This window comes from Puma concolor, chromosome B1 (genome assembly GCF_028749965.1).
Source record: "Puma concolor isolate L17-30 chromosome B1, mPumCon1.1.hap2, whole genome shotgun sequence".
In the NCBI taxonomy this organism is placed as follows: domain Eukaryota; kingdom Metazoa; phylum Chordata; class Mammalia; order Carnivora; family Felidae; genus Puma; species Puma concolor.
In genome coordinates, this window is record NC_141670.1 from 134,038,360 (window position 1) to 134,052,443 (window position 14,084).

Consider the following 14,084-nt stretch of genomic DNA (forward strand, 5'->3'; position numbering starts at 1 on the left):
ATTCCGGAGCCTGGGAATCACTGCTCTAATCATTGAGAGTACCCTTTGCAGAGCTGGTCTTCCAACTGGAAAGAAAGAATGATTTACTGCAAGAACAAGATTATCTTGTTACCTGGGACATTACTCCCGAAGAAGGCCAGCTGCCCTGCATTGTTGCTTCCCCAGCCAAATGAAGTCCCAGAGAGAGACAGGGCAAAGCTGTGGGCCCCGCCTGCAGCCACCTGAGCCAGGGGGATGCCATCCAGGGACCTCACCCTCTGTGGGCTGGCTTGGGAGGGGAGCTCCTTCCCCAGGCCTAGCTGCCCATGGCTGTTACTTCCCCATGAAAACACTTGGCCATCTACAAAAATAAAGAAGAGAAATTCAAAATTGTAAAAATATTGGAATATCAAATTCGAGTAGAAACTACCACCCTAATTCTAAAGATCTTTAATACTTAAAATAGGGACAAAAGAGGTTAGAGTATTCTGACTAAAGGCAAGGAGGATGGTCAAGAACACCCTCAAAAGTCCCTTCCAACAACATGCACTCCTCTTCTCCCTCCCAGTCAAGGGCAACTGTGTTCTTTCAGCTGCTCAGACTAGAAATCTTGAGAATCATGCTCATCTCCTTGCTTTCTTTTATACCCTTCTACCTAGCAAATCCTAAAGTCTCTATCTTTAAAATGTATTTGGAATCTGACCACTTCTCACCTCCCCACTGTTACCACCTTAGCCACCAAGCCACCATCACTTTTCTCCTGGAAGATTACAACAGCACCTCACTGGGCTCCCAGAATCCATGTTTGTCTGTTCTCCAAAGGGTAGCCAGAGTGGTCTTTTAAAAAAATAAGTCAGACTGAACCCTTTAGGGATTTTCTGTCTCACTCAATAAAAGGCCAATTCTCACCACAGCTCACAAGCGCCAGGTCACCAGGATTCCCCATGACACATCTCAGACTTCATCTCCCCCTTGCTCATAACTTTCCAGAGCCCCTGCTGTTCCCTGTTGAGTATGACACAACCTCATGGCCTTTACATCTGGATCATTCCTTTGGATCATGGCCTTAGCATCTTGTCTCCCTCCTCCCCTTCTTTTTGGTGTCTGCTCACCTTGTAAGAAATAGCTTCCATGACATCCTTTATAAAAGAGAAAGACCCCTTTCCTCCACTTGAGTACTTGCTCCCATTCCCTTACCTGGCCTCATTTTTTTCCCCCCACACCCTTATCGCTGTTATATGACATAATTATTTGTCTATGTGTTTAAGGCTCACTTCCCCTACATACCCCCATAATATAAACTCCATGAAAGCACAGTCTTAGTTCACTGCTATATCCTCTTTGCTGGAAACATTATAGGCACTTAACAAATATTTGTGGAATGACTGGATGGGAGAAAACAACCAACAACATTTTATGTTGAATTTGACCAGAGGTGGATAATTTACATGAGGTCAAAAGTCAAGATCTTTTAATGTTTCATTGTCTACCCAGGAAACTGCCAACGTGTCTCAGATGTTTATGTTATTACATCTAATTTTTTCTTTTTTAAACTCTTCTAAAGCTAGTTCTACCACTGAAAAGTATTTCTGAGGGCACAATGCAGAATGTCAAACCCACATTAAGGTCTATGAGAACTCACATTTCACCATAGCAAATGTACTGGGTACCCGGGCTTCAAACAACCTTCACAATCCAGACCAATGTAAAGACAAATCAATACCCTGAGGAAGTAATTCAAACTATTTCAATAATTAAGAAGAAGAAAAGTATGGAAGGAAAGAGACTAATATTTATTGTACCCCTACTATCTGCTTTGGACTGTGCAGGATATATTGTATGTCTTGTTTCACTGAATCTTCTAAACAGCCTGTAAGGTAGACATCAGTACTCCTACAGATGAGAAAATCGAGAGTCAAGTTAAATAACTTGCCCTAGATCAAATAGCTGGAAATGGCAGGAAGGAATTATACAATAGCCACAGGATTATAGTACGGTGTCATGGCCTGTGTGGTCCAGTGGTTAAGCACTTAGGATTGGGATGTAAACAAGTATTGGTTCAAATCTCACTATCTGTTAGTGTGTGACCTTAGGCAAATTGCTGAAAGTCTGAGTCCAAATTTCTTCATTTCTAAAATGAGAATACAAATAATGCCCAGGTTCGGTGTTTGTTAAGTGATTGAATGAGATTATACATGTAAAGCATTTCACAAAATAGCTGGTGCGACAGAAGGCAACCAGGAAATAAACGTTGGCTGTTCATAGCCCTTGTGGCACAGCTGCAATTATGCATATCACCTGAGGGACATACAAATGTTAAATGTCTCTTGAAGGCAATCAGAATATGCCACCCCAAAATATGTCATTTTGGCATAAGGGTTATCTTGAGCTGAAGGCAATTGAGAATCAATCTATGCAGGGAAAGTTCTCTGCCCCTCCTCTTATCTACCCAAAAGCAATGTATATATTTCCCTTTGTGAAGGTGTCCTTTCCTGCACCAGGGATGGGGCAGTGACTCATCACCAGAGATGGAAAGTCTGCATCAACATGAGTCTTCACAAATAACCCTTAATAAAATAACTCTTATCTTCCATTATTTCCACATATTTCCAAGTCACTTCCCTACAATTGACCATCCTGCAAAGCCCAAATCTTTCCTTTGTTAAAATGGTATATAAGTCCCCAAGTCTAATGACTTCTTGAGTTTCACTTCTTTTTGTGAACTTCCATGCATGAAAATATTAATAAAACTCGTGCCTTTTGTCTTGTTAATCTGTCTTTTGTCACATAAATTTGCAGGCTACCAGGTGCTAAACTTAAGAGGATGGAAGAAAAGTTTTTCCTCTGCAACACTCTCCTTTGAAAAATTTTGAATGATGATGGACAAAGGATGGGGGATGTTAGTAGAAAAAATATAGTCATGATTTTGATACCTTGACTTTTCTTTCTTTTCTTTTTAGGTAGGTAAAATCCAGCACAGAGCCCAACGTGGGGCTTGAGCTCACAACCCTGAGATCAAGACCTGTGCTGAGGTCAAGAGTCAGATGCTTAACTGACTGAGCCACCCAGCCACCACATTGACATTTTGACTTTTCTTTCTTTGATCTAAGTCAAAAAAACAAATAGGCCTTAGTGTATTTGAGTCTGCTGGTGTATACAGCCATTCAGCACAAAGGGCAAAGTTCTGGAAATAAAACCACTACTAAATTCTGAGAGAGTCAGATCAGATCGTGAGAACAGAGATGACCCTTTATAGCATCGATATGAATGAGTCACTACTTAGAGTATAATAAGAACAAAGACAATTGAAAAAACAATGGAGAACAATAGAACTTATGAAATCTAAAAAGTTAAAAACTTCTAAATGCATTAAAATTAGTCCCACTGCATTAAAAATCAACAGGTATCATTCATATTAAAGACAAATTACTTTGTAATGATACTTAGAAGATCCAAAAAGCCATTTTTACCTTCTGATAATGCCAGAGAGTGGTAGTTTCCACAGGAAACTTGTATAATTTTTATACCAGTCAGAGTTTTTATCTTCCTGTAGTGAAAATGATACAAAAATCTATTAATCCTTCTTTAGAGTGGCTCACCAAGTGAACTACAGATATGTAAAATGATCCCAGGTAATACATTTGGTTTAGGGAAATAGCTTTCTTTTCTTTTTTTATGAGTTGGGCTACTTTAATGTTTTTTACAATAGAATAATTCTCTTGATGACTGCAGATATATAAGGCTGTTTGGTAATAATCAGAAACACCACAGTAATGGTGGTTTTCCTGATTGGTGTATAATCTTTAGAAATTATAAAGAATTACTTGCTTAAAACTGCTGTCAAACCAACATTCAACATTCATGCGTTCATCGTTTTCAGGATTGTTGGCAACCTGGGCATATTTTCCCTAGAAATAATTTATTTTCTTATATTTCTGTAGTACCATTAAGCCAAAGCCCTCTAAGTGTTTTTAACATGACATCAACAAGCATAAAGGTACAGAGCAGAATCTAAACAGTTATAATACACAAGTGATTTTTATTGGACTTTTAATGCAGTATATAATGTACTAACTTTTATTCTATATTTATTGCCTTAAAAGAAAAATAAATTTCTTCATGCACATATGACACAGGGCTTTAAAATTTATAGAACACTGTTATTTACATCACCTGATTTAAGCCCTATTTGATAAATAAATCACTAGGTTGAATCCTATTACATTGCCACTTTTGTGGATCAAAAAGGTAACTACCAGCAATTTCATATGGTTGCATCTAGTAGTGGTCAGAGTTCTAGTTTGCTCTAGGGAATCATTGTATAGGTATCACGTTGTAGAACTAGACTCAAACCTTCATCTTTTCATTCAAAGTTCAATTCTTGTTTTCCAAAGCCACAGCACTCATACAATTCAAAACCAGAAGAGGTAACAAAAAGTAACCTCCTAGTATTAAAAATCATGCTTTTAAAAATTCTTACACATGTAACTCATGAATGTACAATTCAGACTGCTTGTCATATCATTTGTCCTAGGAAGCTGTTTATGAGGATATGATTCCTCCCCCTTATCCCATCATCTTACTACTTTTCCATAAGTAAAAGTTTCCTCTTCTGGTTTGGATCCAGTGATAGGGGGCATGCAAATTAACCGACAACTGACAATAACTGAAAGGAGAAAAGGCAAAATTTATTTATATGTACAGATGGGAGCTGCCAGTAATGGAAAATTTGTGGAATCACCATATATATATATATATATATATATATATATATATATATATATCAGTATAGCAAAAGGGAGGTTTTCAGGGCTTCAGTAGGAGAGTATGGAAGGTTTCATAGGGTTTTTTTTGTGTTGTTTGGGCAGTCTGTCTTCACCGCATCTGAATTCATAAGAAACTCCCCCCAAGCTGTGAATGGCAGCTGTTTTTTTCAAGGAGTCTTTGCTTTAGTCAGAAGGGAATTTCCAATAAGATTTCTTTCTGCATCTTCTGTTCAATGTTTTTACTTTAAAGTAATCTTTATATTTTATTTTTATTTATAGGTTATGTTTATTTTATATTTATTTATTTACCAAGTGGGTCCCCTCGGTTATTTCCAATATATGAGATTAAGATTAAGGAATCACATGTTCTCATTTTACCCTGACCTTCTTCATAGGACTCTAATTAAATAATAATTGGGGTTAGGAGTTTTTTCTCTCACTACACTATAATCTTTGAGGTTAGGGAGTTTGTCATAGTATCTTTGTACCCTGACATCTTGCATGGTGCCTAGCACATGAAACTCAAAAATACTGAATGAATGAATGAATGAATGAATGAATGGAAATACTTACTGAGGTATAAGATTTATTTCCTTAAATTCTCCAATTCCCAGCTGCCCTTCAGAACCAGCTCCCCATGCGAAGACCCTTCCTTTGTAACAGACAGCAAGGGAGTGTTCCTTTCCACAGCTCACCAGTTCAACACGTAGAGTTTCCAATGCCTGAATTGGTTCTTCAGGAACAAAAACAAAATAAAACTTCTCAGAAAGATCACTCAGATTTCTCATCTTTTCCAATGGACTTTTAAATCATGCCTTGACATCCACACTAAAGTTTGAAGGAAAAAAGCTCAATGTGTATTACGCTGTCTGTATGGGAATATGGTTACTATTTAAAAGGATGAGCTTCAGGGGCACCCCAGTGACTCAAGTCAGTTGACTTTTGATTTTGGCTCAGATCATGATCCCAGGGTCATGAGATTGAGCCCCATGTCAGGCTTTGCTCTGAGCATGGAGCCTGCTTGGGATTCTTTCTCCCTCTGACCCCTCCTCTCGCTTCCAATATAGAATAGCATAGCATAGACTAGAATAGGATGAGCTTCACGGAGAAAGGGAACTTGTAGGAACTACGATGCTTGACTTAACATTTCTCTATAAGGATGGTAGCAAAACAAAAGGAGACAGAGGGAAGATGGGATTGCCTCCACTCTCCTCTTCTGACTTTCCCAGCCCTGAACAGTGAGAATAGTGAATTCCTTGCTCAGGAGGAAATGGGCAGGGAGCCTGCCTCATGAATGTAAGAGGCAGAAGCCAGATCCTCTCACAAAGAATGCAGTAGGAGCACCTGGCTGGCTCAGTCCGTAGAGCTTGTGACTCTTGATCTCAGGGTTGTAGGTTGGAGCCCCACATTGGGTGCAGAGATTACTTTAAAAAATAAAATCTTTTTTAAAAAGTAGTAATATGCCTCTCATGAGCCAAAAATGCCCACAAATGAAAACCTAATCATTTGTAGTGTGATCCCTACCAGTCAATCTAAGCTTTTTCCAAAGTGTTTGTTTCTGAATTATTAGAGGTTTTGAGTTAAATATATCACATTTATTTTGAGATAAAGAGAGAAAGAGAGAGAAGGGAAGGGGAAGAGAGACAGGGAGAGAGAGAGAATCCCAAGAAGGCTCCATGATGCCAGCACAGAGTCCTGATTTGGGGCTTGATCTTACGAACTGTGAGATCATGATGTGAGTCGAAATCAAGAGTTGGATACTTAACTAACTGAGCCACCCAGGAGCCTTTAGTTTTCTTTTTTTAAACCTGTGTGATCTTATCCTTTTCAATTATTTAGTTTCAAACCATGGGGCAATAAAAAAAATGTCCCAAAGATTCATACACTCATGAAGGCTGAAACTGGTACCACATTCCTAGACAACAATTTGGCATCAAGTATTATGTTGCCCTTCATTTCCACCTAAAAGGGATTAGGATATGCCATCCCAAAATATTCCACTTGAGCAATTTTTGGAGTTGAAGGCAACTGAAAATCAAGAGAAGCAGGAAGAGTTCTCTGCCCTCCCCTCATCCACCTAAAAGCAGAGCATAAAATTTCCTTGTAAAGATGTACCCCCTCTTCCATACTAGGAAGAGAAGAGTAACTCTTATCATTAGAGTTGGCACTAAGATGAGTCTGTATAGACAGCTCTTACCAAAATATCCCTTTTCTTTCATTAATCTCTCTCATACATTTCCTAGTCACTTCCCCACAACTGATCATCCTTCAAAGTCCAAAACCCCTTTTCTTTGCTAAAATGGCATATAAGTCCCTGAATTTAATCACTTCTTGAGTTTCCCTTCTCTTTCTGTGAACTCCTGTGCACATAAAATATTAATACAATTGTATGCTTTTTCTCATGTTAATCTGTCTTTATCAGCTTAGTTCGTAGGCCTTCAGAACAAGAACTAATAGGGTAGAGGAGAAGTTTTTCCTCCCAGACACAACACTTGGGATTATTCTAGGTAAGTAATCAGAAATATGGTCAAATAATGGCAATCATAGTATTATTTATAAAAGCCCCTAATGAGAAAAAAAAAAAAACAAAAACCTAATTTCTAACAAAGAAAAATAATTAAATTGCACTGTTAAAGCCTAGAATGTTATGCAATAATTTAAAATGTATTTTCCAAAAGTACACAATAAGGGGGACCTGGGTGGCTCAGAGGGTTGAGCCACCAACTCTGGATTTCAGCTCAGCCCATGATCTCAGGGTTGGTGAGATGGAGCCCCGCGTGGGGCTCTGTGCTGATGACTCTGCTTGGGATTCTCTCTCCTCTCTCTCTCTCTCTCTTCCCCTCCCCCACTCGAGCTGTCTCTCTCAAAATAAATAAACATTAAAAAAATCATAATAAAAGGGCAATGTTCATGATATGTTTCATAAGAGCGCAATTTACAGGGTTGCATAATACTGTGTATACAAAACTATATAATGACATGCTTTTATAAAATTAAATGTATGATAGAAAAAAGCGAAAAAAGAAATGCATCAAAATATTAGTAGTTGTCTTTGGGTATAGGAATTATAGGCAATTTCTTTTCCTGTGTTATTATAATAATCAGTAATGGTAAAAATGCTATTATGTATTTTATTTAAAATTAAAAAAAAAAAAAAAGACGCCGTGGGCTATTTCTGAGAGTTAGAGGTGTCCCGCCCATAAACCAGTTTGGAAGGTCGTTCTGATCGGCCCAGATAGATTCGCTCAGGCAAGGACTAGTATGGAGAGGCTTAGAGGGAAGTACCACGTCTCTTTTTAAAGGAACGCGGTCCCGTTAGTTTCGCTGTCAGTTTCGCTTTGAAGATGAACTGGAAACCGAAAGCAACAGCGCATCTGGAAAACGAAACTGACGAAGTTGCGCGCGAAGGCGTGGAGCAACGTTTCCCCGCCTCTGGAGGCCCAGGGGACCCGGGACTCCCAGCAGCATCCCCTGCCTGGCCCCGCGCCCCGCACCTTTGCCCCGGGCACTTACTTGGCTGCTCCTCGCGCTGCAAGCCTCTCCGCCCCAGCTGGCCCCGGCTGTTGTCCCCGCATGAGTGCACAGCGCCATCGCTCAGCAGCAGCAGCGAGTGGCGCTCCCCGCTGGCGGCCTGCCGAAGCTCGGGACCGCCCCGGGCCGCAGGCCTCCGGCGCAGAGGTCCTTTGGAGCTGGCGCCCCAGCACAGGTACATCCCGCTCCCGCGCCCGGCCTCCAGTGGCTGTGCGTTAAGCCTGGACCGGCTCGCCAAGGTTAGTGACAGGCTGTGCGCTGATTTGCCGGAAACCTGGAGGCTAGGAGGAACAGCCCGAGTCTGATAACATCAGGGAGTCCGACTCCCCACCCCGCAGCAGCACCGCCCTGGCACCCTTAGTCATCGAGCACCCTGGCCAATGGCTTTCGTGGATCAAACGTGACCCTCGAGTGCTGAGGAGCAGAGAGGGACTCCAGAGGAAGAGCTTCTGGATTTACTTACATACTAGCTAAGTCATTTATGAGCGGTGTGATTTTGGGCAAGTTGCCTAAGGAATCCGTGCCTCAGCTACCATGTCAATGAGAATGTGGACAGTAATACAGCAAATCTAATGTTAGGGTAATTTAACAGATAATACATAATGTTAGAATAATGCCTAGGATGCTTAATAAAAGCATCCGAAGCATTTTCTAAGCTGTTTTTGGCACTGGTAATGCAAAATCCTCATGGTACTAACATTTTCCTGTTTATAAACAGGTAAATAGTATAATGTCAAGTGACAACATGAAGAAATATAACAGTAAAGTAATAGTGGGGTCAGAAGGAAGTTGTATTTTTTAAATACTTATTTCTTTATTAAGGTCTATTTATTTTGAAAGAGAGAGACTGCATGTGGGGGGGAGGGGCGGGGAGGGGGGGTGGAGAGAGAATCCCAAGCAGGTTCCGCACTGCCAGTATGGAGCCTGACTAGGGATTCTGAGGGCCTGAAGTGACAACCATGAGATCATGACCTGAGCCGAAATCAAGAGTCAGAAGCTTAACCAGCTGAGCCACCCAGGCGTCCCAGGAACTTGTATTTTTTGATAAGATTTCAGAGAACACTTCTCTGATGAAGTGACATTTGAGCAGGGAGCTTAGGGGACATGGGACATGAGGGAATGAATCATGTTCATATCTAATGGCAGAGGGTGAAGGAGAGCAGTTGGAAGGTTTTTTTGTTTTTTGTTTGTTTTTTTTTTAAGAAAAGCAGTTGTTAGTATTTAATGAACCTCTCTCCATGTGACTTCAGGCTACCAGGACAGGCTCCCCCCACACCTTTAATCTTCTCCTCAGCTCTTCTACTGAAGAATTTGGCCTTCACGATGACAGGCTGTTTAGGGAGCTTTCCCTTTCCCAATACTTTGTAGTAGCCCAATCACACCACATCAATAATAGGAGCAGCTCCAGTCTTGTTTTTGGCAGCATTTACCCGTGTCTGCTCACTGACCAAGGTCCACAGATTATCAAGGTTAACAGTTGGGTAGAAGCTCTGGTTCCTTTTTAAGTGGTAATGCCTCACACCAACTTTTCCAAAGTAACCTGGATGATATTTGTCAAAGTTGATCCTGTGGTGATGCATGCCACCAGCATTATCCCGGCCTCCTGGGTGCTTGAGTGCTTGCTGATGCGGCCGTGGCCATGGCTCACGTGGCCCCAAAGTTTCCGGGTCTTTTTCAGTCTGGATGGCATGTCAGCAGCCTGGAAGAAAGAGCACAGTTGGAAGGTCTTGAAGAAAGAAGTGACATGATCTGACTTTAGTTTTAAAAGATTCCTTCTGACTGCCATGTAGAATATAATAGAACAAAAATGGAAGCAGAAAAGCCAGTTAGGAGAGGCTGCTGTAGGAGGCCAGGTTGGAAGGATGCCCTTGGGACTAAGGCAGTACCCTAGAAGGAAGGAGAGAAGAAATGAACACATTCAAGATGTTTTGAAAGAGTCCACAGATTTGCTGATGGGTTGGAAGAAGGAGGAGAGAAAAAAAGAAAGGGATGAGGATTATTCCAAGGTTGGCCTGAACAGCTGGGTGAATGGTGGTTCCCTTTCTTGGCATGGGGAAGCCTGAGTGAGGCTTCACTTTGGGGCTGGTGGGTCAGGAGTCCAGTCTGGTATTAACTGTGGGATGCTTGTTATATAAGGAGGCAATAGGATTAACTGTTTTGGAGTTGTGCAGAGAAGTCAGGGTGGAGTCATAAAATTGAGAGTCTCAGTGTAGAAAGGATACTTAAAGCCAGATGGGGGATTGAGATCACTCAGTGGGAGGTGAATGTGGCTAGCCTATAACAGAGGACGGATCCTAGAAGGAAGACCAGGAAGGGTGGTATGTACCAAGCAGGTGACGAACAAGGGAATGATCATCTTTGACAATTGCTTATTGAGCAAGATATGGATTGAGAATTGATCTTTAGGTTTGGCAAAATAGAGGTCGTTGGTGACTATGACAATGTTAGCCATCATTGGCATTACTGTTTTATTTTTATTTTTACTTTTTTAAGTTTATGTATTTATTTTGACAGAGAGAAGGAGTGCATACATACATGTACAAGCGGAGGGGGGGGCGGTGGTGGCGGTGGAGGAGTTAGAAAGTGAGGGAGAGAGAATCCCAGGCAGGCTCCAAGCTGTCAGTGAGGAACCTGACTTGGGACTTGAATGCATGAACCGTGAGATTATCACCTGAGCTGAAGTTATTGAGCCACCCAGGCACCTACCCTGTATGTATTTCTTAAAAAAACAATCAACTGGAGAGCTAACATGTAAATGTATTGTGTCCCCATCACCTAGCACAGTGTGTGCCACATAAAAAGAACTCAATAAAAGTTAGTGAGATAAGTAAATACAATGCAACTTAAAGCGATCATACTTCTATTGCTTGAGAAAGAGATAACTAGATAACTCTCAATTCATCTGTGCTCATGCACTTGAAAATGGTAGCTCCATTTATTGAATGTTTACCATGTGTTGGCTATTTTATTTGTTTATTTATTTTTAAAGTTTATTTATTTATTTTGAGAGATAGCGTGAGCAGGGGAAGGGCACAGAGAAAGGAAGAGAGAATCCCAAGCAGGCTCCACACTGTCAGTGCAGAGCCCGACACAGGGCACAAATTCACCACCAGTGAGATCATGTCCTGAGCCCAAATCAAGAGTCAGATGCTTAACTGACTGAGCCACTCAGGCACTCTATGTGTTGGCTATTTTATGTAAAATACCTACTTTAGTTCTTTCATCAGTTTTTCTCAGTTAAGATTCTTTTAGTTGCAAGTGACAGAAAATAATGACCTAAGCTCATTGAAGCAAAAGGGAAATTTACTGTAGATTGCATTATGCTTATTCAAAAATATTTGATTTGCCTCTCTGCCCTATGGCATCAAGCTTGAGCATGTGAATGTGTTCTGGCCAATGACATGCAAGAATGGAGTGTCTTCTGGGCAGATGGTTTAAGGGCCAACAATTATTTACCTACTCTCTTTTCCCTCTATTACAACTGTTGATTTTCCAGACCGAGATTAGCTTCACCATCCTGGGTCCCAGATTAGAAACAATAACGTAGCAGAGTTACAGGTAATCTTTGTAGCGTAAGTGAGAAATCAGTGTTCATTGTTGTAAGTCCTGAGTTTTTGGAAGGTACTTGTTATTGCACAGATTGCCTAACTTAGAGTTTTCTGACATTCACATACTAAAAAGTCCAATCAGCATGGCTGATTTCAGGAAAGACTGTCAACAAGGACTTAATGTCAGGGAAACTGGCTGGCATGTGACTTTTGATCTCGGGGTTGTGAGTTCGAGCCCCACATTGGGTGTAAGATTACTTAAAAATAAGATCCTAAAAAGAAAACAAGTGCTTAATGTCCTAATGATTCCATTTCTCTGTACCTCTTCACCCTATCTCCTGCTATGAGGACTTCATCTTCCGGCTCCTTGGAGATAGCAAGAGAGTTTTGACAACTCTAATCTTTATTTATTTATTTATTTATTTATTTATTTATTTATTTTTAACTATACACCACATTTATTTTTCCAAAGAACTTCCAAACTCCCTCCTTGCTACAAAATAACAAACAAAAACATTAATAATATAGAGGTAGGAGTAATTTTTGAGGTTAAATTGTCATCTTAGTAGGCATCAAACCCTAGCTGAATTGCCTTGTGTGTAATAAAAGATATTCTTATGCCCTGAAATAGATCATGAGATACTTGGGTGACAAACAGCCTTTTAATTTCAATGACACCTAGAGCCTCCCAGGATCTACTCTCCGTTCTCTGCCTTCTCTTATTTCCATGTTTCGGTTTTGTACTGAAAAGCAGCCACTTCTACATCCTTGATCAGACGCTAACAGCAGACCAGACATGGTAATTATAGTTCTTTCCCTCATGACAACTCTAATCTTTATATCCAACTCTCTGCTTCACAGCCTTGGAGAATGTGGTGTTTAGGTGTGATGCTCTCACATGTCTCCCCCTGAGCCAAACAAGGCTGCCAGGAGATCGAGTCAGTCACTTGGCAGATTTGTTGGCCACATGGGGGTGGAAACTCACCCAAGCAGTTGGTCTGAGAGTGAGGAGTTTCCATTTGGCAGATTCCAAAATGAAAGCTGGGCATGTTGCTGGAAGAAGTGGGGAACGACGCTAAGGAGATAAGCAACAAGTATTTTCTGTATCGTGTGTCAATCATGTAAAATAGATATTATTATTCTCATTTGTGGGTAAGGAATCAGGCTCAATGTTTTGGTAACTTTGGCATGTGAGTGACAGGATATTAACTGGTCAATTTGGCTAGCAAGCCTATTTAATTTCCACTATAACACGCTCTTCAAGGTCTCTGATCTCTCCTCTTGTGCCCCCCTCAGGTTCATGGCACATCCTCACAACCATTCCACCTAGACAACTCCCGATTCATCTCATATTCCCTCCCCACTGCAAAATCCTTCCTGAACCAATTAGTTGCTGAAGGATGGATGTGGGCTCAGATCAGCAACATTTCATTTTCTACCCATTTTCTACCTCCGCCACTCCTACCCTTCCTCAGCTCTTTTGCAATGATCTCTCACATGTCTGTATCTCTAATATCTGGCATCTCTAATTGATCTTATACATTCTCCTAAGAGTTATATGCAGAAAACACAGGTCTGATCATATTACTTAGCTTTTTAAATAGGCCTATTGCTACAGAAAAATAAATACAAAATCCTTTGTGTATAATTTACGGCCCTGTGTAATCTGCTTGTGACTGACCTTTCCAGCTGCATCTCACCAACAGTTACAGGCATCACACCCTCATATACCCACCCATACACAGGGACTATTTTCACAATGAACAGCCTGCCTTTTCCAATTGCCTACTTGCTTTTTTCCAATTCCATGCCTTTGTTCATAATGTATCTTCTGTCTAGCATTTCCTTTCCCCCCCTTATGGGGAAAATTTTTGAAAATATGTGCATCTGATAGGCCTTTTCTATGAAGTCTTTCTTGGACTCCATAATATCAGTTACTCCTCTTTCTAGGCTCCTACAACAAATGATGCCCTTAGTATACACACACTCCCCAACTTGAAACTAATTTCGCTCCATATGGTTATATTATTCCATCTTTGCCCAACCAACTCTGTGAAAGACCTTAACATCTTTGTAGCCTCACCAAAGCCTAGCAAAGTGTCTGTTATACAATATATGTGAAATATAGTGCTTGGCACTTAAAAGGCACTCAGTGACTATCAGCTGAATTAATTAAGTAAAATCCGTGGTTAATAGATTTCATCTTTACTGAGTACACAAAACATAATAATTATCACTCACATTAGTATTTACATTTTGC

General features: G+C 40.7%; 1 protein-coding gene across 3 annotated transcripts in view; it reads right to left on the minus strand.

The window, feature by feature from the left end:
• Positions 1-14,084, minus strand: part of LOC112858060 (putative E3 ubiquitin-protein ligase HERC6) — a 114,093-nt gene that overhangs the window by 54,300 nt on the left and 45,709 nt on the right. For all 3 annotated transcript variants that reach the window (XM_086704604.1, XM_025921394.2, XM_086704605.1), the window contains exons 2-6: positions 9,659-9,975; positions 8,259-8,557; positions 5,319-5,478; positions 3,450-3,526; positions 113-340 (exon numbers count right to left, since the gene is read on the minus strand). In XM_086704604.1, the coding sequence (XP_086560730.1) occupies positions 113-340; positions 3,450-3,526; positions 5,319-5,478; positions 8,259-8,557; positions 9,659-9,702 (808 nt within the window). In that variant the 5' untranslated portion in view covers positions 9,703-9,975. The remainder of the gene's footprint in view (positions 1-112; positions 341-3,449; positions 3,527-5,318; positions 5,479-8,258; positions 8,558-9,658; positions 9,976-14,084) is intronic.